General features: G+C 43.7%; 2 protein-coding genes across 5 annotated transcripts; one reads left to right on the top strand and one right to left on the bottom strand.

The window, feature by feature from the left end:
- Positions 1-12,731: 12,731 nt before the first annotated feature.
- Positions 12,732-22,693, top strand: LOC115126583 (protein-L-isoaspartate O-methyltransferase domain-containing protein 2-like). Of its 4 annotated transcripts, none has more exons than XM_029656211.2 (7): positions 12,732-12,850; positions 13,359-13,430; positions 14,608-14,950; positions 15,254-15,356; positions 15,490-15,661; positions 16,286-16,415; positions 19,561-22,693. In XM_029656211.2, the coding sequence occupies exons 3-7, from the start codon at positions 14,644-14,646 to the stop codon at positions 20,013-20,015; spliced, it is 1,167 nt and encodes a 388-aa protein (XP_029512071.1). In that variant the 5' UTR covers positions 12,732-12,850; positions 13,359-13,430; positions 14,608-14,643; the 3' UTR covers positions 20,016-22,693. The 4 variants fall into 4 exon arrangements, with proteins under 4 accessions (XP_029512071.1, XP_029512073.1, XP_029512070.1 ...); XM_029656213.2 differs by having other exon boundaries at positions 12,732-12,854; XM_029656210.2 differs by lacking the exon at positions 13,359-13,430.
- LOC135572599 (rho GTPase-activating protein gacF-like) lies at positions 20,758-21,537 on the bottom strand. Its single transcript, XM_065020938.1, has 2 exons — positions 21,335-21,537; positions 20,758-21,301 (listed from the first exon to the last, which is right to left on the bottom strand). The coding sequence occupies exons 1-2, from the start codon at positions 21,535-21,537 to the stop codon at positions 20,758-20,760; spliced, it is 747 nt and encodes a 248-aa protein (XP_064877010.1).
- Positions 22,694-24,061: the final 1,368 nt, after the last annotated feature.

Raw genomic sequence — 24,061 nt, 5'->3', positions numbered from 1 at the left:
TCAACCCTAAACCTAACCTAGTTCAATGTCCACATCCCAGCTCAACCCTAAACCTAACCCTAGTTTAATGTCCACATCCCAGCTCAACCCTAAACCTAACCTAGTTTAATGTCCACATCCCAGCTCAATCCTAAACCTAGTTTAATGTCCACATCCCAGCTCAACCCTAAACCTAACCCTAGTTTAATGTCAACATCCCAGCTCAACCCTAAACCTAGTTTAATGTCCACATCCCAGCTCAACCCTAAACCTAACCCTAGTTCAATGTCCACATCCCAGCTCAACCCTAAACCTAACCCTAGTTTAATGTCCACATCCCAGCTCAACCCTAAACCTAACCCTAGTTTAATGTCAACATCCCAGCTCAACCCTAAACCTAACCTAGTTTAATGTCCACATCCCAGCTCAACCCTAAACCTAACCCTAGTTCAATGTCCACATCCCAGCTCAACCTAAACCTAGTTTAATGTCCACATCCCAGCTCAACCCTAAACCTAACCTAGTTCAATGTCACATCCCAGCTCAACCCTAAACCTAGTTTAATGTCAACATCCCAGCTCAAACCTAAACCTAGTTTAAACATCCCAGCTCAACCCTAAACCTAGTTTAATGTCAACATCCCAGCTCAAACCTAAACCTAGTTTAATGTCCACATCCCAGCTCAAACCTAAACCTAGTTTAATGTCCACATCCCAGCTCAACCCTAAACCTAACCCTAGTTTAATGTCCACATCCCAGCTCAACCATAAACCTAGTTTAATGTCCACATCCCAGCTCAACCCTAAGCCTAACCTAGTTTAATGTCAACATCCCAGCTCAACCCTAAACCTAGTTTAGTGTCCACATCCCAACTCAACCCCTAAACCTAACCCTAGTTTAATGTCCACATCCCAGCTCAACCTAAACCTAACCCTAGTTTAATGTCCACATCCCAGCTCAACCCTAAACCTAACCCTAGTTTAATGTCCACATCCCAGCTCAACCCTAAACCTAACCTAGTTTAATGTCCACATCCCAGCTCAACCCTAAACCTAACCCTAGTTTAATGTCCACATCCCAGCTCAACCTAAACCTAACCCTAGTTTAATGTCAACATCCCAGCTCAACCTAAACCTAACCTAGTTTAATGTCCACATCCCAGCTCAACCCTAAACCTAGTTTAATGTCAACATCCCAGCTCAACCCTAAACCTAAACCTAGTTTAATGTCCACATCCCAGCTCAACCCTAAACCTAAACCTAGTTTAATGTCCACATCCCAGCTCAACCCTAAACCTAAACCTAGTTTAATGTCCACATCCCAGCTCAACCCTAAACCTAACCCTAGTTTAATGTCCACATCCCAGCTCAATCCTAAACCTAGTTTAATGTCCACATCCCAGCTCAACCCTAAACCTAACCCTAGTTTAATGTCCACATCCCAGCTCAATCCTAAACCTAGTTTAATGTCCACATCCCAGCTCAACCCTAAACCTAACCCTAGTTTAATGTCAACATCCCAGCTCAACCCTAAACCTAGTTTAATGTCCACATCCCAGCTCAACCCTAAACCTAACCCTAGTTCAATGTCCACATCCCAGCTCAACCCTAAACCTAACCTAGTTTAATGTCCACATCCCAGCTCAACCCTAAACCTAACCTAGTTTAATGTCCACATCCCAGCTCAACCCTAAACCTAACCCTAGTTTAATGTCCACATCCCAGCAAAACCCTAAACCTAACCCTAGTTTAATGTCAACATCCCAGCTCAACCCTAAACCTAGTTTAATGTCCACATCCCAGCTCAACCCTAAACCTAACCCTAGTTTAATGTCCACATCCCAGCTCAACCCTAAACCTAACCCTAGTTCAATGTCCACATCCCAGCTCAACCCTAAACCTAGTTTAATGTCCACATCCCAGCTCAACCATAAACATAACCCTAGTTCAATGTCCACATCCCAGCTCAACCCTAAACCTAACCCTAGTTTAATGTCCACATCCCAGCTCAATCCTAAACCTAGTTTAATGTCCACATCCCAGCTCAACCCTAAACCTAACCCTAGTTTAATGTCAACATCCCAGCTCAACCCTAAACCTAGTTTAATGTCCACATCCCAGCTCAACCCTAAACCTAACCCTAGTTCAATGTCCACATCCCAGCTCAACCCTAAACCTAACCCTAGTTTAATGTCCACATCCCAGCTCAACCCTAAACCTAACCTAGTTTAATGTCCACATCCCAGCTCAACCCTAAACCTAACCCTAGTTTAATGTCCACATCCCAGCTCAACCCTAAACCTAACCCTAGTTTAATGTCCACATCCCAGCTCAACCCTAAACCTAACCCTAGTTTAATGTCCACATCCCAGCTCAACCCTAAACCTAACCCTAGTTTAATGTCCACATCCCAGCTCAACCCTAAACCTAACCCTAGTTTAATGTCAACATCCCAGCTCAACCCTAAACCTAACCTAGTTTAATGTCCACAAGCTCAATCCTAAACCTAGTTTAATGTCCACATCCCAGCTCAACCCTAAACCTAACCTAGTTTAATGTCCACATCCCAGCTCAACCCTAAACCTAACCCTAGTTTAATGTCCACATCCCAGCTCAATCCTAAACCTAGTTTAATGTCCACATCCCAGCTCAACCCTAAACCTAACCCTAGTTGCAATGTCCACATCCCAGCTCAACCCTAAACCTAACCCTAGTTTAATGTCCACATCCCAGCTCAACCCTAAACCTAACCCTAGTTTAATGTCAACATCCCAGCTCAACCCTAAACCTAACCCTAGTTTAATGTCCACATCCCAGCTCAACCCTAAACCTAACCCTAGTTCAATGTCCACATCCCAGCTCAACCCTAAACCTAGTTTAATGTCCACATCCCAGCTCAACCCTAAACCTAACCCTAGTTTAATGTCCACATCCCAGCTCAACCCTAAACCTAGTTTAATGTCAACATCCCAGCTCAACCCTAAACCTAAACCTAGTTTAATGTCAACATCCCAGCTCAACCTAAACCTAGTTTAAATCCCCTCAACCCTAAACCTAGTTTAATGTCAACATCCCAGCTCAAACCTAAACCTAGTTTAATGTCCACATCCCAGCTCAAACCTAAACCTAGTTTAATGTCCACATCCCAGCTCAGTTAACCCTAGTTTAATGTCCACATCCCAGCTCAACCTAAACCTAGTTTAATGTCCACATCCCAGCTCAACCCTAAGCCTAACCTAGTTTAATGTCAACATCCCAGCTCAACCTAAACCTAGTTTAATGTCCACATCCCAGCTCAACCCTAAACCTAACCCTAGTTTAATGTCCACATCCCAGCTCAATCCTAAACCTAGTTTAATGTCCACATCCCAGCTCAACCCTAAACCTAACCCTAGTTCAATGTCCACATCCCAGCTCAACCCTAAACCTAACCCTAGTTTAATGTCCACATCCCAGCTCAACCCTAAACCTAACCTAGTTTAATGTCCACATCCCAGCTCAATCCTAAACCTAGTTTAATGTCCACATCCCAGCTCAACCCTAAACCTAACCTAGTTTAATGTCAACATCCCAGCTCAACCTAAACCTAGTTTAATGTCCTCCCAGCTCAACCCTAGTTTAATGTCCACATCCCAGCTCAACCCTAAACCTAACCCTAGTTTAATGTCCACATCCCAGCTCAACCTAAACCTAACCCTAGTTTAATGTCCACATCCCAGCTCAACCCTAAACCTAACCCTAGTTTAATGTCCACATCCCAGCTCAACCCTAAACCTAACCCTAGTTTAATGTCCACATCCCAGCTCAACCCTAAACCTAGTTTAATGTCCCATAGTTCAATGTCCACATCCCAGCTCAACCCTAAACCTAGTTTAATGTCAACATCCCAGCTCAAACCTAAACCTAACCTAGTTTAATGTCCACATCCCAGCTCACCCTAAACCCAGTTTAATGTCACATCCCAGCTCAAACCTAAACCTAGTTTAATGTCACATCCCAGCTCAACCCTAAACCTAGTTTAATGTCCACATCCCAGCTCTAAACCTAACCTAGTTTAATGTCCACATCCCAGCTCAACCATAAACCTAGTTTAATGTCCACATCCCAGCTCAACCCTAAACCTAACCCTAGTTTAATGTCAACATCCCAGCTCAACCTAAACCTAGTTTAATGTCCACATCCCAGCTAAACCTAACCCTAAGCCATCCCAGCTCAACCCTAGTTTAATGTCCACATCCCAGCTCCCTAAACCTAAGCTCAACCCTAAACCTAACCCTAGTTTAATGTCCACATCCCAGCTCAACCTAAACCTAACCCTAGTTTAATGTCCACATCCCAGCTCAACCCTAAACCTAACCCTAGTTTAATGTCCACATCCCAGCTCAACCCTAAACCTAACCCTAGTTTAATGTCCACATCCCAGCTCAACCCTAAACCTAGTTTAATGTCAACATCCCAGCTCAACCATAAACCTAACCCTAGTTTAATGTCCACATCCCAGCTCAACCTAAACCTAAACCTAGTTTAATGTCCACATCCCAGCTCAACCCTAAACTAAACCTAGTTTAATGTCACATCCCAGCTCAACCCTAAACCTAAACCTAGTTTAATGTCCACATCCCAGCTCAACCCTAAACCTAACCCTAGTTTAATGTCCACATCCCAGCTCAACCCTAAACCTAGTTTAATGTCCACATCCCAGCTCAACCCTAAACCTAACCTAGTTTAATGTCCACATCCCAGCTCAACCCTAAACCTAGTTTAATGTCCACATCCCAGCTCAACCCTAAACCTAACCTAGTTTAATGTCAACATCCCAGCTCAACCCTAAACCTAGTTTAATGTCCACATCCCAGCTCAACCCTAAACCTAACCCTAGTTTAATGTCCACATCCCAGCTCAACCCTAAAAACCTAGTTTAATGTCCACATCCCAGCTCAACCCTAAACCTAACCTAGTTTAATGTCCACATCCCAGCTCAACCCTAAACCTAACCCTAGTTTAATGTCCACATCCCAGCTAAACCTAAACCCCTAGTTTAAATCCCAGCTCAACCCTAAACCTAACCCTAGTTTAATGTCCACATCCCAGCCTAGTTTAATGTCCACATCCCAGCTCTAAACCTAAAACCTAGTTTAATGTTCAATGTCCACATCCCAGCTCAACCCTAAACCTAACCCTAGTTTAATGTCCACATCCCAGCTCAACCCTAAACCTAACCTAGTTTAATGTCCACATCCCAGCTCAACCCCTAAACCTAGTTTAATGTCCACATCCCAGCTCAACCCTAAACCTAACCCTAGTTTAATGTCCACATCCCAGCTCAACTAAACCTAAACCTAGTTTAATGTCCACATCCCAGCTCAACCCTAAACCTAAACCTAGTTTAATGTCCACATCCCAGCTCAACCCTAAACCTAAACCTAGTTTAATGTCCACATCCCAGCTCAACCCTAAACCTAACCCTAGTTTAATGTCCACATCCCAGCTCAACCCTAAACTAAACCTAGTTTAATGTCCACATCCCAGCTCAACCCTAAACCTAACCCTAGTTTAATGTCCACATCCCAGCTCAACCCTAAACCTAGTTTAATGTCCACATCCCAGCTCAGTTTAATGTCCCTAAACCTAACCCTAGTTTAATGTCCACATCCCAGCTCAACCTAAAAACCTAGTTTAATGTCCACATCCCAGCTCAACCCTAAACCTAAACCTAGTTTAATGTCCACATCCCAGCTCAACCTAAAAACCTAGTTTAATGTCCACATCCCAGCTCAACCCTAAAACCTAGTTTAATGTCAACATCCCTAGTTTAAGCTCAACCCTAAACCTAAGCTCTAACCTAAACCTAACCCTAGTTTAATGTCCACATCCCAGCTCAACCCTAAAAACCTAGTTTAATGTCCACATCCCAGCTCAACCCTAAACCTAACCCTAGTTTAATGTCCACATCCCAGCTCAACCCTAAACCTAACCCTAGTTCAATGTCCACATCCCAGCTCAACCCCCAGCTCAATAAACCTCTAGTTTAATGTCACATCCCAGCTCAACCCTAACCCTAGTTTAATGTCAACATCCCAGCTCAACCCTAAACCTAGTTTAATGTCACATCCCAGCTCAAACCTAAACCTAGTTTAATGTCCACATCCCAGCTAATGTCAACCAGCTCAAACCTAAACCTAGTTTAATGTCCACATCCCAGCTCAACCTAAACCTAGTTTAATGTCCACATCCCAGCTCAACCCTAAACCTAACCCTAGTTTAATGTCCACATCCCAGCTCAACCATAAACCTAGTTTAATGTCCACATCCCAGCTCAACCCTAAGCCTAACCCTAGTTTAATGTCAACATCCCAGCTCAACCTAAACCTAGTTTAATGTCCACATCCCAGCTCAACCCTAAACCTAACCCTAGTTTAATGTCCACATCCCAGCTCAATAAACCTAAACCTAGTTTAATGTCCACATCCCAGCTCAACCCTAAACCTAACCCTACAATGTCCACATCCCAGCTCAACCCTAAACCTAACCCTAGTTTAATGTCCACATCCCAGCTCAACCCTAAACCTAACCCTAGTTTAATGTCCACATCCCAGCTCAATCCTAAACCTAGTTTAATGTCCACATCCCAGCTCAACCCTAAACCTAACCCTAGTTTAATGTCAACATCCCAGCTCAACCCTAAACCTAACCTAGTTTAATGTCCACATCCCAGCTCAACCCTAAACCTAACCCTAGTTTAATGTCCACATCCCAGCTCAACCCTAAACCTAACCCTAGTTTAATGTCCACATCCCAGCTCAACCCTAAACCTAGTTTAATGTCCACATCCCAGCTCAACCCTAAACCTAAACCTAGTTTAATGTCCACATCCCAGCTCAACCCTAAACCTAACCCTAGTTTAATGTCACATCCCAGCTCAACCTAAACCTAGTTTAATGTCCACATCCCAGCTCAACCCTAAACCTAACCCTAGTTCAATGTCCACATCCCAGCTCAACCCTAAACCTAGTTTAAAACCTAGTTTAATGTCCACATCCCAGCTCAACCCTAAACCTAAACCTAGTTTAATGTCAACATCCCAGCTCAAACCTAAACCTAGTTTAATGTCCACATCCCAGCTCAAACCTAAACCTAGTTTAATGTCCACATCCCAGCTCAACCCTAAACCTAACCCTAGTTTAAACATCCCAGCTCAACCATAAACCTAGTTTAATGTCCACATCCCAGCTCAACCCTAAGCCTAACCCTAGTTTAATGTCAACATCCCAGCTCAACCTAAACCTAGTTTAATGTCCACATCCCAGCTCAACCCTAAACCTAACCCTAGTTTAATGTCCACATCCCAGCTCAACCTAAACCTAACCCTAGTTTAATGTCCACATCCCAGCTCAACCCTAAACCTAACCCTAGTTTAATGTCCACATCCCAGCTCAACCCTAAACCTAACCCTAGTTTAATGTCCACATCCCAGCTCAACCCTAAACCTAACCCTAGTTTAATGTCCACATCCCAGCTCAACCCTAAACCTAACCCTAGTTTAATGTCAACATCCCAGCTCAACCTAAACCTAACCTAGTTTAATGTCCACATCCCAGCTCAACCCTAAACCTAGTTTAATGTCAACATCCCAGCTCAACCTAAACCTAAACCTAGTTTAATGTCCACATCCCAGCTCAACCCTAAACCTAAACCTAGTTTAATGTCCACATCCCAGCTCAACCCTAAACCTAAACCTAGTTTAATGTCCACATCCCAGCTCAACCCTAAACCTAACCCTAGTTTAATGTCCACATCCCAGCTCAATCCTAAACCTAGTTTAATGTCCACATCCCAGCTCAACCCTAAACCTAACCCTAGTTTAATGTCCACATCCCAGCTCAATCCTAAACCTAGTTTAATGTCCACATCCCAGCTCAACCCTAAACCTAACCCTAGTTTAATGTCAACATCCCAGCTCAACCCTAAACCTAGTTTAATGTCCACATCCCAGCTCAACCCTAAACCTAACCCTAGTTCAATGTCCACATCCCAGCTCAACCCTAAACCTAACCCTAGTTTAATGTCCACATCCCAGCTCAACCCTAAACCTAACCCTAGTTTAATGTCCACATCCCAGCTCAACCCTAAACCTAACCCTAGTTTAATGTCCACATCCCAGCAAAACCCTAAACCTAACCCTAGTTTAATGTCAACATCCCAGCTCAACCCTAAACCTAGTTTAATGTCCACATCCCAGCTCAACCCTAAACCTAACCCTAGTTTAATGTCCACATCCCAGCTCAACCCTAAACCTAACCCTAGTTCAATGTCCACATCCCAGCTCAACCCTAAACCTAGTTTAATGTCCACATCCCAGCTCAACCATAAACATAACCCTAGTTCAATGTCCACATCCCAGCTCAACCCTAAACCTAACCCTAGTTTAATGTCCACATCCCAGCTCAATCCTAAACCTAGTTTAATGTCCACATCCCAGCTCAACCCTAAACCTAACCTAGTTTAATGTCAACATCCCAGCTCAACCTAAACCTAGTTTAATGTCCACATCCCAGCTCAACCCTAAACCTAACCCTAGTTCAATGTCCACATCCCAGCTCAACCCTAAACCTAACCCTAGTTTAATGTCCACATCCCAGCTCAACCCTAAACCTAACCCTAGTTTAATGTCCACATCCCAGCTCAACCCTAAACCTAACCCTAGTTTAATGTCCACATCCCAGCTCAACCCTAAACCTAACCCTAGTTCAATGTCCACATCCCAGCTCAACCCTAAACCTAACCCTAGTTTAATGTCCACATCCCAGCTCAACCCTAAACCTAACCCTAGTTTAATGTCCACATCCCAGCTCAACCCTAAACCTAACCCTAGTTTAATGTCCACATCCCAGCTCAACCCTAAACCTAACCTAGTTTAATGTCAACATCCCAGCTCAACCATAAACCTAACCCTAGTTTAATGTCCACATCCCAGCTCAACCCTAAACCTAGTTTAATGTCAACATCCCAGCTCAACCCTAAACCTAAACCTAGTTTAATGTCCACATCCCAGCTCAACCCTAAACCTAAACCTAGTTTAATGTCCACATCCCAGCTCAACCCTAAACCTAAACCTAGTTTAATGTCCACATCCCAGCTCAACCCTAAACCTAACCCTAGTTTAATGTCCACATCCCAGCTCAATCCTAAACCTAGTTTAATGTCCACATCCCAGCTCAACCCTAAACCTAACCCTAGTTTAATGTCAACATCCCAGCTCAACCATAAACCTAGTTTAATGTCCACATCCCAGCTCAACCCTAAACCTAACCCTAGTTGAATGTCAACATCCCAGCTCAACCCTAAACCTAGTTCAATGTCCACATCCCAGCTCAACCCTAAACCTAACCCTAGTTCAATGTCCACATCCCAGCTCAACCCTAAACCTAACCCTAGTTTAATGTCCACATCCCAGCTCAACCCTAAACCTAACCCTAGTTTAATGTCCACATCCCAGCTCAATCCTAAACCTAGTTTAATGTCCACATCCCAGCTCAACCCTAAACCTAACCCTAGTTCAATGTCCACATCCCAGCTCAACCCTAAACCTAACCCTAGTTTAATGTCCACATCCCAGCTCAACCCTAAACCTAACCCTAGTTTAATGTCCACATCCCAGCTCAATCCTAAACCTAGTTTAATGTCCACATCCCAGCTCAACCCTAAACCTAACCCTAGTTTAATGTCAACATCCCAGCTCAACCCTAAACCTAGTTTAATGTCCACATCCCAGCTCAACCCTAAACCTAACCCTAGTTCAATGTCCACATCCCAGCTCAACCCTAAACCTAACCCTAGTTTAATGTCCACATCCCAGCTCAACCCTAAACCTAACCCTAGTTTAATGTCCACATCCCAGCTCAACCCTAAACCTAACCCTAGTTTAATGTCCACATCCCAGCTCAACCCTAAACCTAACCCTAGTTTAATGTCAACATCCCAGCTCAACCCTAAACCTAGTTTAATGTCCACATCCCAGCTCAACCCTAAACCTAACCCTAGTTTAATGTCCACATCCCAGCTCAACCCTAAACCTAACCCTAGTTCAATGTCCACATCCCAGCTCAACCCTAAACCTAGTTTAATGTCCACATCCCAGCTCAACCATAAACATAACCCTAGTTCAATGTCCACATCCCAGCTCAACCCTAAAACTAACCCTAGTTTAATGTCCACATCCCAGCTCAATCCTAAACCTAGTTTAATGTCCACATCCCAGCTCAACCCTAAACCTAGTTTAATGTCCACATCCCAGCTCAACCCTAAACCTAGTTTAATGTCCACATCCCAGCTCAACCCTAAACCTAACCCTAGTTCAATGTCCACATCCCAGCTCAACCCTAAACCTAACCCTAGTTTAATGTCCACATCCCAGCTCAACCCTAAACCTAACCCTAGTTTAATGTCAACATCCCAGCTCAGCCCTAAACCTAACCCTAGTTCAATGTCCACATCCCAGCTCAGCCCACCAGTGCTAAGCTTACGCTTCATCTCTTCTCCGGCCTGTGTCTGGCCACAATACTTTGTCCACATCACAAGTTTAGTTCTCTTGCCAAACATGGAGGGAAGTATCTCCTAGCATGGCGTATCCAACCTTGGTCAGAGGCAACCTCTATGTCCCCACATGCGTCCTCCATTGCCTGGAGAAGCGGCATGCGGGCATAGGGTTGGCGATCATACACTTTCCAGCGCCAGGCTGAGAAGAATTCCTCTATGGCATTTAGAAAAGGTGAATATGGGGGTAGGTACAAAACTACAAATTGTGGATGGGTGGCAAACCAGTTTTGGACCAGAACAGCCCGGTGAAAACTAACATTGTCCTATAAAACCACAAATCTAGCAGGCTCCTGATCTGGATCAGGGACAAGCATTGTGTAAATTGCATCCAGAAAAGTGAACATATGGCCGGTGTTGTACGACCAAGTGTGGCATTGTGATGGAGGACCCCGTTTTGAGTGATGGCAGCACACATAGTTATATTACCCCCACGCTGTCCAGGGACATTGGTAATTGCCCTCTGTCCTATTACATTTCTTCTGCAGCGCCTGGTTTTGGTGAGGTTGAAGCCAACCTCATCCACATAAATAAATTCATGGCGAATTACATGGGCATCCAGCTCCAATACTCTCTGTAACAGACAAAAGGATATACAGATGAGTAAATATGGTCTGAAGTACTGGACGTAGTGTTGCATACATGCCTCTACAAAGTCATGTCGCATATTCTTGACTCTGTCAGAGTTTCTCTCAAATGGCACCTTGTAAAGTTGTTTCATCGTCACTCGGTGCCGTTGGAGGATGCGTTGTATGGTCGACAGGCTTACAGCATTGATGTTGTTAAATATGGTGTCATTTTTCAAGATATACTCTCTTATCTCTCTAATCCTAATTGCATTGTTGGCCAAAACCATATTTATAATTGCAGTCTCTTGTACATCTGTAAACAAGCGTCCTCGTCCTCCATGATGTCTTTGCCTTTCCACTCTGTACAGAATTCAAACACAGTATGTGTTCAGCATAGGAACTGTAAACAATGTACAAAAAAATGTAGTACAGCATGATAACCAACCTCATTCATTCAATGCAGTGCAGTAAATGGATGGCTTAGAGTCACAAATGTTTATGCAATACTATGCAGTCATACGTATTTTACAGTACATTACTGTAATGCTAAAATTGTCATTATATATTTGCATACCTGGTCTTATTATCTTTTGTTTCTGAAATATTGACGCCATTGTAAATCGACTCAAATTGGGCTGGACTCCCAGTCCAGTCTCTCTCATGGTCAAACTGTGGTTGATCACATGATCAACAAGTGTTGCCCTAATCTCATCAGAGATGGCTCTCCTTCCTTCTCTTCTTTGCCCTCATCCTCTTCTTCATCTTCCTCTTGCTCTCTGTCCATTGTTGGCATCCATTGTTCAAAACAGGTCATCCTTTGACCTATTTATAGGCCTATGCTACAGTAAAGCAGTGATTGGTTAGTGATCAGTTAAGCTATTATTGTTTGCACATTGTTAGGAGTGTGTGTGTAACCTGGTGAATAAGTGTAGCATTTTGATTGGTTGTGTTTGGAAAAGGAAAGCAAGTCACTTCCTGTTAGATTTTTGTGTTTTAGGTAGAGAATTGTGTGTAGTGTTTTGAAAAATGTGTTTTATGTAATTGACAACTGAGTCAAAGGCTGAGAAATAGCTTATGGTTTTGGATATTTGGTGTGTAGTTTTGCACTTTGAGTGAGAGGTTTCAAAAATCGTGTGACATGAAAATATTTTGTGTGTAAGCAGATAAGAGCGTCTGCTAAATGACTTAAATGTAAATGTAAAAAACTGTAATGTCCACATCCCAGCTAAACCCTAAATCTATAGCTTCATGTCCACATCATCCCAGCTCAACCCTAATCCTAAAGTTAAGTACAAAAATCGTATTCAACTGATTGGTGTGCTATATTAATCAGGAGTGATGAAATGTGAGCAATCATATAGCCCTACAATATACTGAAGTTCCTTCTGGAAAAAGAAAGTTATTCTCTATCACATTCACTTTAGCATTGTGCTTGTTTAATTACTATTTTATGTTTAGGCCAATTATTTTCAGAAATGGTATTAATCAATAACCAATCAGAACGTTTATTCGATTGTAAAAATATAATTTTTTAAGTAAAAATGTGTCGGATTTACATAACGTACGTGTGACGTAAGTACGTCGGCTGGTTGAACGTTTACGTGTAGCTAGCGGTGCACACTGTGTGAGCGTTTCCGAACAAAAGCCTGAAGACGAACAAATCAATAGCAGCAATTGGCATTTTAAAACGAAACAATTGATTATCAAATTGTAGGTAATTATAAATTACAGTTATTTTGGTGGCTGTATGTGTATTGTCTGTCGTGCTTGCCTTGTACCGAATCTTTGTTTTGCTGTCTGCGTGCGTGGAAGACTCAGATTACGATTGTTGTTGCCTGTTTTGTATTTTTTCAGATTTCCAATGTGACAACCAATTTTTTTTAAACTATGTAGATAGTAACTAAGCTATTTAAATGACATGGGTTCGCGCATATGTTATTGATATATTCTGGTCAGAGTTGGATTGGGTAAGACTTTTCTCTTAACCCAAGGCGCAGGTCCGTCAGGTTCTACAGCGCCATCCTATGGTCGTGTTTTTTTTTTCATATCTGAAAAATTCGTACCTAATGATTCTGAAATAGTTATTACCATCGAGGAAAATGTTCTCCTACATTTCACACTTTATTTATTGTGCTTGCATGTGAGTCATTTGTCAATCAAACACAATGTCTCGTGGGCATCATCAAGCTCCTTTCTTCTCTATTGCTTTATGACACAGCAGGCCCAGTAAACATTTGGCTGGTAGTCCTATCATCTCCCCATTGGCGTCGTTCACAGGTACAAGCCACAGGTACGACGATCGCACCTAATGTGTTGAGGAAGACTTTTTAGGTTGCTCTTTCAGTATTGGTCATTCTAATGCAAAAAGGGATGGCTGGTTTAATCTGAAATGTACAAGATATGACATGGAGGCTGTTTTGTTGAAATTTTTATTTAGTTAGTCGTCGCAATGCAAGAGACACTTTTGAATTCAATTTATTTTATTTTTTTCACCTTTATTTAACCAGGTAGGCTAGTTGAGAACAAGTTCTCATTTGCAACTGCGACCTGGCCAAGATAAAGCATAGCAGTGTGAACAGACAACACAGAGTTACACATGGAGTAAACAATTAACAAGTCAATAACACAGTAGAAAAAATGGGCAGTCTATCTATATACAATGTGTGCAAAAGGCATGAGGAGGTAGGCGAATAATACAATTTTGCAGATTAACACTGGAGTGATAAATGATCAGATGGTCATGTACAGGTAGAGATATTGGTGTGCAAAAGAGCAGAAAAGTAAATAAATAAAAAACAGTATAAAAACAGTATGGGAATGAGGTAGGTGAAAATGGGTGGGCTATTTACCAATAGACTATGTACAGCTGCAGCGATCGGTTAGCTGCTTGGATAGCTGATGTTTGAAGTTGGTGAGGGAGATAAAAGTCTCCAACTTCAGGAATTTTTGCAGTTCGTTCCAGTCACAGGCAGCAGAGTACTGGAACGAAAGGCGGCCAAATGAGGTGTTGGCTTTAGGGATGATCAGTGAGATACACCTGCTGGAGCGCGTGCTACGGATGGGTGTTGCCATCGTGACCAGTGAACTGAGATAAGGCGGAGCTTTACCTAGCATGGACTTGTAGATGACCTGGAGCCAGTGGGTCTGGCGACGAATATGTAGCGAGGGCCAGCCGACTAGAGCATACAAGTCGCAGTGGTGGGTGGTATAAGGTGCTTTGGTGACAAAACGGATGGCACTGTGATAGACTGCATCCAGTTTGCTGAGTAGAGTGTTGGAAGCCATTTTGTAGATGACATCGCCGAAGTCGAGGATCGGTAGGATAGTCAGTTTTACTAGGGTAAGCTTGGCGGCGTGAGTGAAGGAGGCTTTGTTGCGGAATAGAAAGCCGACTCTTGATTTGATTTTCGATTGGAGATGTTTGATGTGAGTGAATTGCAGATAACTTAAACATTTCTCTTCTTCAGATAAAGGCCCAGAAGTGACCCTTCTCTCCAGCTAAGATGGGAGGAGCTGTGAGCGCTGGGGAGGATAATGACGAGTTGATTGACAACCTGAAGGAGGCACACTACATCCGTTCGGACCTGGTGGAGCGGGCCTTCAGGGCCATCGACCGGGCCGACTACTACCTGGAGGAGTACCGTGACAGCGCATACAAGGACCTGGCCTGGAGGCACGGCAACATCCACCTCTCAGCACCCTGTATCTACTCTGAGGTGATGGAGGCCCTGGACCTGCACCCGGGCCTGTCCTTCCTCAACCTGGGCAGTGGGACGGGGTACCTCAGCACTATGGTGGGACTCATACTGGGTGAGTTACTGTAGCAGATGGTACAACCACTCTGGGCCTCATTCTGGGTGAGTTACTGTAGCAGACGGTACAACCACTCTGGGCCTCATACTGGGTGAGTTACTGTAGCAGATGGTACAACCACTCTGGGCCTCATAATGGGTGAGTTACTGTAGCAGACGGTACAACCACTCTGGGCCTTATTGGGACTGGAAATGGGGAAATCAGCAGGCCAGCTGATTGGAAAAGTGTATTTTCTTTATTAAAATTCATTGTGGATTGTACAAAACTCACATGGTTGTTCTGTTGTTATCCTGGTTCCAGGTCCATTTGGTGTGAACCATGGGGTGGAGTTATATGCTGATGTGATTGAGTATGCCTACCAGAAGCTAGACTACTTCATCAAAACCAGCGAAAGCTTTGACAAGTGAGACACTTTGCCTCTGATTTCCTTCCCCATCTAGAGCAGTCTTGTCTGTCTGTCGACATCAGTGACTTCATGTGTAGCCTGAATATGCATTTTTTAGTCTCTTTGTTTATGCTGTATTTGTGTTCTTTAGGTTTGAGTTCTGCGAGCCTTCCTTTGTGGCGGGGAACTGCCTGGAGATCCCCTCTGAGTGCAGGCAGTATGACAGGGTGTATTGTGGGGCGGGAGTGCAGAGAGACCACGAGGAATACATGATGAACCTGCTGAAGGTGGGGGGTATTCTGGTACTGCCCCTAGAGGAGAAGGTGTGTATAAACACCAACACACTCACACTGAAATGCATACATGTTAAATGAGTACTATTACCTGACCCTTACACAACAAGGATGTACCCTAATCTAGGGGTTACCAAACTGTTTTACTCAGGCCTCCTTTCTAGCATTGGGGAACATACGTCTAATTCTACAGGCACAAGCACTGTTCATGACACAAACTGTTCACACCCCTCTTGTTGGTAGAGAGAAGTTTCAGGTTTAAATCCCATTGTCTTCCAATTCTATACATTTGACCATGTCTAATGTGTATTCATGTGATGATATCCGAGTGACTCAAACATTGCAACAACATTTAAGGGCTAAAAAATAAAACGGCTGACATGGGCTCGTTGATCTGGACATTTCTCTAATGGTCTGTAATGACTGACATAACGAGAGGTACTGATGATGTAATACCCAACTACAAAATGTCACCTTGTGCATTCTACTATTACAACTTTCAACAGTAAATTGAAAGCCGGGCTGAGTTCCTTTAAAAAAATACATATTTGTATTATTTTTTTAAACAATTTGGGAAGGGGCACAGTTTGAGAACCCCTGCTGTGATGTACCCTCTTGTTTTGCACTCATAACCTCTTGTTTTCCCCTTTCTAGCTAACCAAGATCACGCGTACAGGCCAGAGCAGCTGGGAGACCAAAAAGATCATTGCTGTGTCCTTCGCTCCCCTGGTGCTCCCCAAAGATTACACCAGTAACATCAAAACATCAAAGACCGCCCCACTACGTGAGTGCCTCATCAGTTTGTTGTACAGGGGAGTCAGTTCGAAGGACATGACTCGCCAGACCGATGGTCGCTCTGCACAGTCTGGGGTCCGTTCGCTTGCTTTCCGGTGCGGCGTGTTATGAGGACTGACAGCCGTCATTTCGCCCATTTCTACATGTAGAATCAGTCTGCAAATTTCTACCGGCACTGTTTAGAGGTGCTAAGTACTCTCTACCGGAGCTGTTTAGAGGTGCTAAGTACTCTCTACCGGAGCTGTTTAGAGGTGCTAAGTACTCTCTACCGGCACTGTTTAGAGGTGCTAAGTACTCTCTACCGGAGCTGTTTAGAGGTGCTAAGTACTCTCTACCGGCACTGTTTAGAGGTGCTAAGTACTCTCTACCGGCACTGTTTAGAGGTGCTAAGTACTCTCTACCGGCACTGTTTAGAGGTGCTAAGTACTCTCTACCGGCACTGTTTAGAGGTGCTAAGTACTCTCTACCGGCACTGTTTAGAGGTGCTAAGTACTCTCTACCGGAGCTGTTTAGAGGTGCTAAGTACTCTCTACCGGAGCTGTTTAGAGGTGCTAAGTACTCTCTACCGGAGCTGTTTAGAGGTGCTAAGTACTCTCTACCGGAGCTGTTAAGTACTCTCTACCGGCACTGTTTAGAGGTGCTAAGTACTCTCTACCGGAGCTGTTAAGTACTCTCTACCGGAGCTGTTTAGAGGTGCTAAGTACTCTCTACCGGAGCTGTTTAGAGGTGCTAAGTACTCTCTACCGGAGCTGTTTAGAGGTGCTAAGTACTGTTTAGAGGTGCTAAGTACTCTCTACCGGAGCTGTTTAGAGGTGCTAAGTACTCTCTACCGGAGCTGTTTAGAGGTGCTAAGTACTCTCTACCGGAGCTGTTTAGAGGTGCTAAGTACTCTCTACCGGAGCTGTTTAGAGGTGCTAAGTACTCTCTACCGGAGCTGTTTAGAGGTGCTAAGTACTCTCTACCGGCACTGTTTAGAGGTGCTAAGTACTCTCTACCGGAGCTGTTAAGTACTCTCTACCGGAGCTGTTTAGAGGTTAGAGTACTCTACCGGAAGTACTCTCTACCGGAGCTGTTTAGAGGTGCTAAGTACTCTCTACCGGAGCTGTTTAGAGGTGCTAAGTACTCATCGGAGCTGTTAGCAGCACCTCAGTAAACGGCTCTAAACAGCTCCGGTAGAGAGTACTTCAGAGCTGTTTAGAGGTGCTAAGTACTCTCTACCGGCACTGTTTAGAAGTGCTAAGTACTGTTTAGAGGTGCTAAGTACTGTTTAGAGGTGCTAAGTACTCTCTACCGGAGCTGTTTAGAGGTGCTAAGTACTCTCTACCGGAGCTGTTAAGTACTCTCTACCGGAGCTGTTTAGAGGTGCTAAGTACTCTCTACCGGAGCTGTTTAGGGGTGCTAAGTACTCTACCAGAGCTGTTAAGTACTCTCTACCGGAGCTGTTTAGAGGTGCTAAGTACTCTCTACCGGAGCTGTTTAGAGGTGCTAAGTACTCTCTACCGGCACTGTTTAGAGGTGCTAAGTACTGTTTAGAGGTGCTAAGTACTCTCTACCGGAGCTGTTTAGAGGTGCTAAGTACTGTTTAGAGGTGCTAAGTACTCTCTACCGGCACTGTTTAGGGGTGCTAAGTACTCTCTACCGGCACTGTTTAGAGGTGCTAAGTACTCTCTACCGGAACTGTTTAGAGGTGCTAAGTACTCTCTACCGGAGCTGTTTAGAGGTGCTAAGTACTGTTTAGAGGTGCTAAGTACTCTCTACCGGCACTGTTTAGGGGTGCTAAGTACTCTCTACCGGAGCTGTTTAGAGGTGCTAAGTACTCTCTACCGGAGCTGTTTAGAGGTGCTAAGTACTCTCTACCGGAGCTGTTTAGAGGTGCTAAGTACTCTCTACCGGAGCTGTTTAGGGGTGCTAAGTACTCTCTACCGGAGCTGTTTAGGGGTGCTAAGTACTCTCTACCGGAGCTGTTTAGGGGTGCTAAGTACTCTCTACCGGCACTGTTTAGGGGTGCTAAGTACTCTCTACCGGAGCTGTTTAGGGGTGCTAAGTACTCTCTACCGGAGCTGTTTAGAGGTGCTAAGTACTCTCTACCGGCACTGTTTAGAGGTGCTAAGTACTCTCTACCGGAGCTGTTTAGAGGTACTAAGTACTCTCTACCGGCACTGTTTAGAGGTGCTAAGTACTCTCTACCGGAGCTGTTTAGAGGTGCTAAGTACTGTTTAGAGGTGCTAAGTACTGTTTAGAGGTGATAAGTACTGTTTAGAGGTGATAAGTACTGTTTAGAGGTGATAAGTACTGTTTAGAGGTGATAAGTACTGTTTAGAGGTGATAAGTACTGTTTAGAGGTGATAAGTACTGTTTAGAGGTGATAAGTACTGTTTAGAGGTGATAAGTACTGTTTACTAAGTACTGTTTAGAGGTGATAAGTACTGTTTAGAGGTGTACTGTTTAGAGGTGATAAGTACTGTTTGTTTAGAGAGGTGTGCTGTTTAGAGGTGATAAGTACTGTTTAGAGGTGATAAGTACTGTTTAGAGGTGATAAGTACTGTTTAGAGGTGATAAGTACTGTTTAGAGGTGATAAGTACTGTTTAGAGGTGATAAGTACTGTTTAGAGGTGCTAAGTACTGTTTAGAGGTGCTACTGTTTAGAGGTGCTAAGTACTGTTTAGAGGTGCTAAGTACTGTTTAGAGGTGATAAGTACTGTTTAGAGGTGATAAGTACTGTTTAGAGGTGATAAGTACTGTTTAGAGGTGATAAGTACTGTTTAGAGGTGATAAGTACTGTTTAGAGGTGATAAGTACTGTTTAGAGGTGATAAGTACTGTTTAGAGGTGCTAAGTACTGTTTAGATAAGTACTGTTTAGAGGTGATAAGTACTGTTTAGAGGTGATAAGTACTGTTTAGAGGTGATAAGTACTGTTTAGAGGTGATAAGTACTCTCGGCCGGCAGACACTCGGCCATTCTAGTGGTCTGTTCGTACCTTCTGTTTTTTTTAAAGAGTTGAGTGACGATAGAAAACCCCCAAAATAACTTTTTGTCACCATGGAAACAATACTCACGTTAACCGTTTTCTAACTTTCCCATCATTTTCTGTGTCCTTTCCTTTCGATCATCTCTCTGGTGACCCACGGATCAGCCACGTTTGAGGTGCGGACGCTGCAAGAGCTGGCTCGTATAGCCATCCGCCACACCCTGAGAGTGACCACGGACAACAGGGGGGGTCAGCAACGAGGCCGGGGCTCTTTTGGAGGAGGCAGGGGCCTGGGGGTCAGTGGGCTCCACAAGTACGGCCCGCGCTTTAAACGTCGGCGCATTCATCGGCGCCACTGCAACTCTGTGGTACTGAGCAGTGCCCTCCCTACCTCCGCCCCCCTGGACAACAACAATAACCGCGGGGGCCAGAAGGAGGAGGAGCAGGAGAGGGCAACCCGGGGAGCGGGAGAGGAGGCTGCGGAGGAGGAGGAAGCAGAGAGGGAGACAGGGGAGCTACTCCGGGCAGAGCCACCTATAAACATCTTGAGAGAGAGGATTCTCTGTCTGCCCCTCCCGGAGCCTCTGAAGATGTACCTGCTGTACTACCGGGAGAAATGACTTCTCCACAGATAGAACTAACAGCAGAAAACAAACGTCGGCACATTCACAAACAAACGTTGGGCATCTACAACCCCCTGTTACTGACTTACTGACTGGGTCTGTATCCCTCTTGTCCTCTACATCATCCTCTCTCTCTCTCTCTCTCTCTGTGTTTTTCTTACTCAATGCCTTTTCTGTATGTGTAAGAAGCATACATATTTGACCAGTGTGATGGTAAGAGTTTCACCTCTGTGATAGAACGGCTCCCTGGGAATCTGTAGCTTAGCTTTCTCAATGGCACAGATATCTTTCTCTGACAGCCAAACAGATCCATTTTAACTCTGAGAGTTGGGTGGGTGTGAGTTTGTGATCTATCATTCTGTGCTGTGATTGAGCCCTGGACATATGGTGGTGTCTGTTATCTTGTTGGAAGACTTCTTATTGGTCGTTACGTGCAGCCACAGGTTCCAGAACACGTTGGTTCAGGTCTTAAATAAAGGTAAACCACTGGATATTGCTTTAGAGCCTTGTGCTTCATAAATGGCATAGCGTCCGAGCCGGAGGGGAAATAGTTTGTAATTTCAGTCGTGTCCAGAAGCCAGAGAGACTTTGTTTGGCATGGTGGACAGGGATTTGAGACCACACAGCTGGGATTTTCCCTATTAGACCCCCAAGTTCCCATGACATCATAGATCTGTTCAGGGGAGCTGTTTGTGTGGAGTTGGAACTCTGTAAATCAACAGAGCTTGCACAATGAGTATCAGGTAGGATTCCACAGTGAGGCCATTTTGTTTTTGATATTGCACATCGTAACATTGGTCTGATCTGGTGTGGCTGAGTGGAGCTGGTAGAGGTGCCTGTTGAAGAGGTGTGGTGTGGAGCTGGTAGAGGTACCTGTTGAAGACGTGTGGTGTGGAGCTGGTAGAGGTACCTGTTGAAGACGTGTGGTGTGGAGCTGGTAGAGGTACCTGTTGAAGACGTGTGGTGTGGAGCTGGTAGAGGTACCTGTTGAAGACGTGTGGTGTGGAGCTGGTAGAGGTACCTGTTGAAGACGTGTGGTGTGGAGCTGGTAGAGGTACCTGTTGAAGACGTGTGGTGTGGAGCTGGTAGAGGTACCTGTTGAAGACGTGTGGGTGTGGAGCTGGTAGAGGTACCTGTTGAAGACGTGTGGTGTGGAGCTGGTAGAGGTACCTGTTGAAGACGTGTGGGTGTGGAGCTGGTAGAGGTACCTGTTGAAGACGTGTGGGTGTGGAGCTGGTAGAGGTACCTGTTGAAGACGTGTGGTGTGGAGCTGGTAGAGGTACCTGTTGAAGACGTGTGGTGTGGAGCTGGTGTACCTGTTGAAGACGTGTGGTGTGGAGCTGGTAGAGGTACCTGTTGAAGACGTGTGGGTGTGGAGCTGGTAGAGGTACCTGTTGAAGACGTGTGGGTGTGGAGCTGGTAGAGGTACCTGTTGAAGACGTGTGGGTGTGGAGCTGGTAGAGGTACCTGTTGAAGACGTGTGGGTGTGGAGCTGGTAGAGGTACCTGAGAGTCAGCATTCCAGAGAATAACTGTAGTTGACACTATGATTAAGTCCAGAAGACGTTTCAGATTCAACATGATCATGAGACTAAGGTTGGCAATGCTTCTTCAGTTGTTATGACTGATTCTGCTCATTTCCAGATTCAAAAGCACCTACTAGAGATCAAATTCTCTTTTTATGTTGAGTAGATTTATTTTCCAAGAGGTCCTATGAATATTTCCTAGCTCGTCCGTGTTGGGACATTTTTAATTGTCAATTCGGGGGGGAAAGTCAATTTTAAATTGGATTCATAGGTGGATTTAAATTGAGTTGCATTAGCTTCTGAATGTATTGGATAAAGGTAAAATTGACTATAACCCTGGCATGTACGTTTATCTAAATATGTTCATTTGGTTTACTTCATAATCAATAGTGAAAGGATCATGTTTTTTCCCCTACATACTAGTTGTGTTTTCCTATTGGTCGAAAACAGCATGAAATTGTAAACATTTTTTTTTACTGGTTGATGCCAATGAATTTTGTTGATGTGTGAAGGGTTGCTTATCTTTCCTCCTGTCATTCAAAACTATTTGTTTTGTTAATATACATTTGAAGTGGAGTTTTGTGGTGTTCATCAACACATGGGACATTTTGTGTGTAGTATTTGGTTTGTAATGCAACAGGAAAATTAAAAAACGGACTAAAATATATATATTTTTAGATCTTAATCGCTACAGATATTCCTTAAGTTACAGACTGGATGTTTAACCGTTTTTCGTCTCGACTCAACTTTCACCCTTCAGTGCCAAACTTACAGTATGTCGCATGAAACTTGCATTCTAGTTAAAAACGATTCTGATTTGTCCTTTTTTTAATAGAACATTTGGAAAGATAATGCTTTCTCATTGATCAAATTATCGATAAATCTTTATAGTGACTTGACCAGGCAGATCGTTTTGGTCGTCCGACTGTGTAACAGTACACGTCTTGAGTTTTGTCATGTTCATTTTCAATATTGTGGTAGATGAAAGGCTTTAAGTCTTTCCCAATCTGCCTTTTATTCTGTGCTGTAGGTTAAAGGTCATCATTTTGTGAATGTATGTGTTGTACTTCAGCAGTTTTGTAAGGATGTTTTGGAATTTGAGCTGTACTATTGAATGCTGTTAATAAAATCCTTTCTGCAAAGTTGAGAATATATAGCACTTTAGTGATTTAAACACCAGATTCACATGGAACCATTTGTAATTAAGTCTTTAATAAAAGAAAAGTACAAGGAAAAAGAGGACTTCTGCATTCCCAGTCAGCACCAGAACACTCTTAACTTGGCTAAAACAATATCAGAGATTCATCTCGGTCAAACGTCTTCTACACAGAGTCTGGGTGTGGTGCGGTTAAATTTAGGGATTATCAAGCAAATTGAACATTCACCAAATTCTATGGCTTGGTAAGAATTTTCTAAATCATGCAATATGTAGTGTAATTGTTAGCTTTCATAAGAAGTCATTTAATCAGGGGCTAACCATATATATGTATAAAGACTCATGGCAAATGTACACAGTGTACAAAACCATTAGGAACACCTGCTCTTTCCATGAGACTGACCAGCTGAACGCTATGATAAATCCACTTCAATCAGTGTAGATGAAGGGGAGGAGACAGGTTAAAGAAGGATTTTTAAACCTTGAGACATGGATGGTGTGTGAATGGGAAAGACAAGAGCCTTTGAACAGGGTATATGGTAGGTGCCAGGCACACCGCTTTGTATCACACAACAGTTTCCCGTGTGTATCAAGAATGGTCCACCGCCCAAAGGACATCCAGCCAACTGGACACAACTGTGGGAAGCATTGGAGTCAACATGGGCCAGCATCCCTGTGGAACGCTTTCAACACCTTGTAGAGTCAACATGGGCCAGCATCCCTGTGGAACGCTTTCAACACCTTGTAGAGTCAACATGGGCCAGCATCCCTGTGGAATGCTTTCAACACCTCGTAGAGTCAACATGGGCCAGCATCCCTGTGGAACGCTTTCAACACCTTGTAGAGTCAACATGGGCCAGCATCCCTGTGGAATGCTTTCAACACCTCGTAGAGTTCATGCCCCGACGAGGTGAGGCTGTTCTGAGGACAAAAGGGAGGGATGGCTGCAACCCAATAAGTGTTCCTAATATTTGCTATACTCTGTGTACACATGTCCCAACATATGCTTTCACACACACACAATCTGAGTGAACATCACATTAAGAGAACGCATATAAAACATTGCAGTTGAGCCAACCTTAATTTATATTTTAAAGTTAACCTAAAGATTTGAACTAGAGCCATTTATTAAATGTGTCAGATTAAAACAAAAAGTATAAACCAATGAAACAAAATGTGTACAGAAAGTTGAAATTATACAAATCCAAAAATAAAACTTTAATCTACACTTGTCTATAAAAATGAAAAGTGGTAATAAGTTAACTTCTCCAAATATTGAGACCTATTTACTTGTATCATTTCTACAACTGTGAAAAGGTGCCGCAGAATTATCTATGGACATGTTGCTCTCTATATATCTTT

The sequence above is a fragment of the Oncorhynchus nerka genome, linkage group LG7 (assembly GCF_034236695.1).
Source record: "Oncorhynchus nerka isolate Pitt River linkage group LG7, Oner_Uvic_2.0, whole genome shotgun sequence".
NCBI lineage: Eukaryota > Metazoa > Chordata > Actinopteri > Salmoniformes > Salmonidae > Oncorhynchus > Oncorhynchus nerka.
The sequence above is the reverse complement of the archived record's forward strand: the minus strand, read 5'-3'. Positions and strand labels throughout refer to the sequence as shown.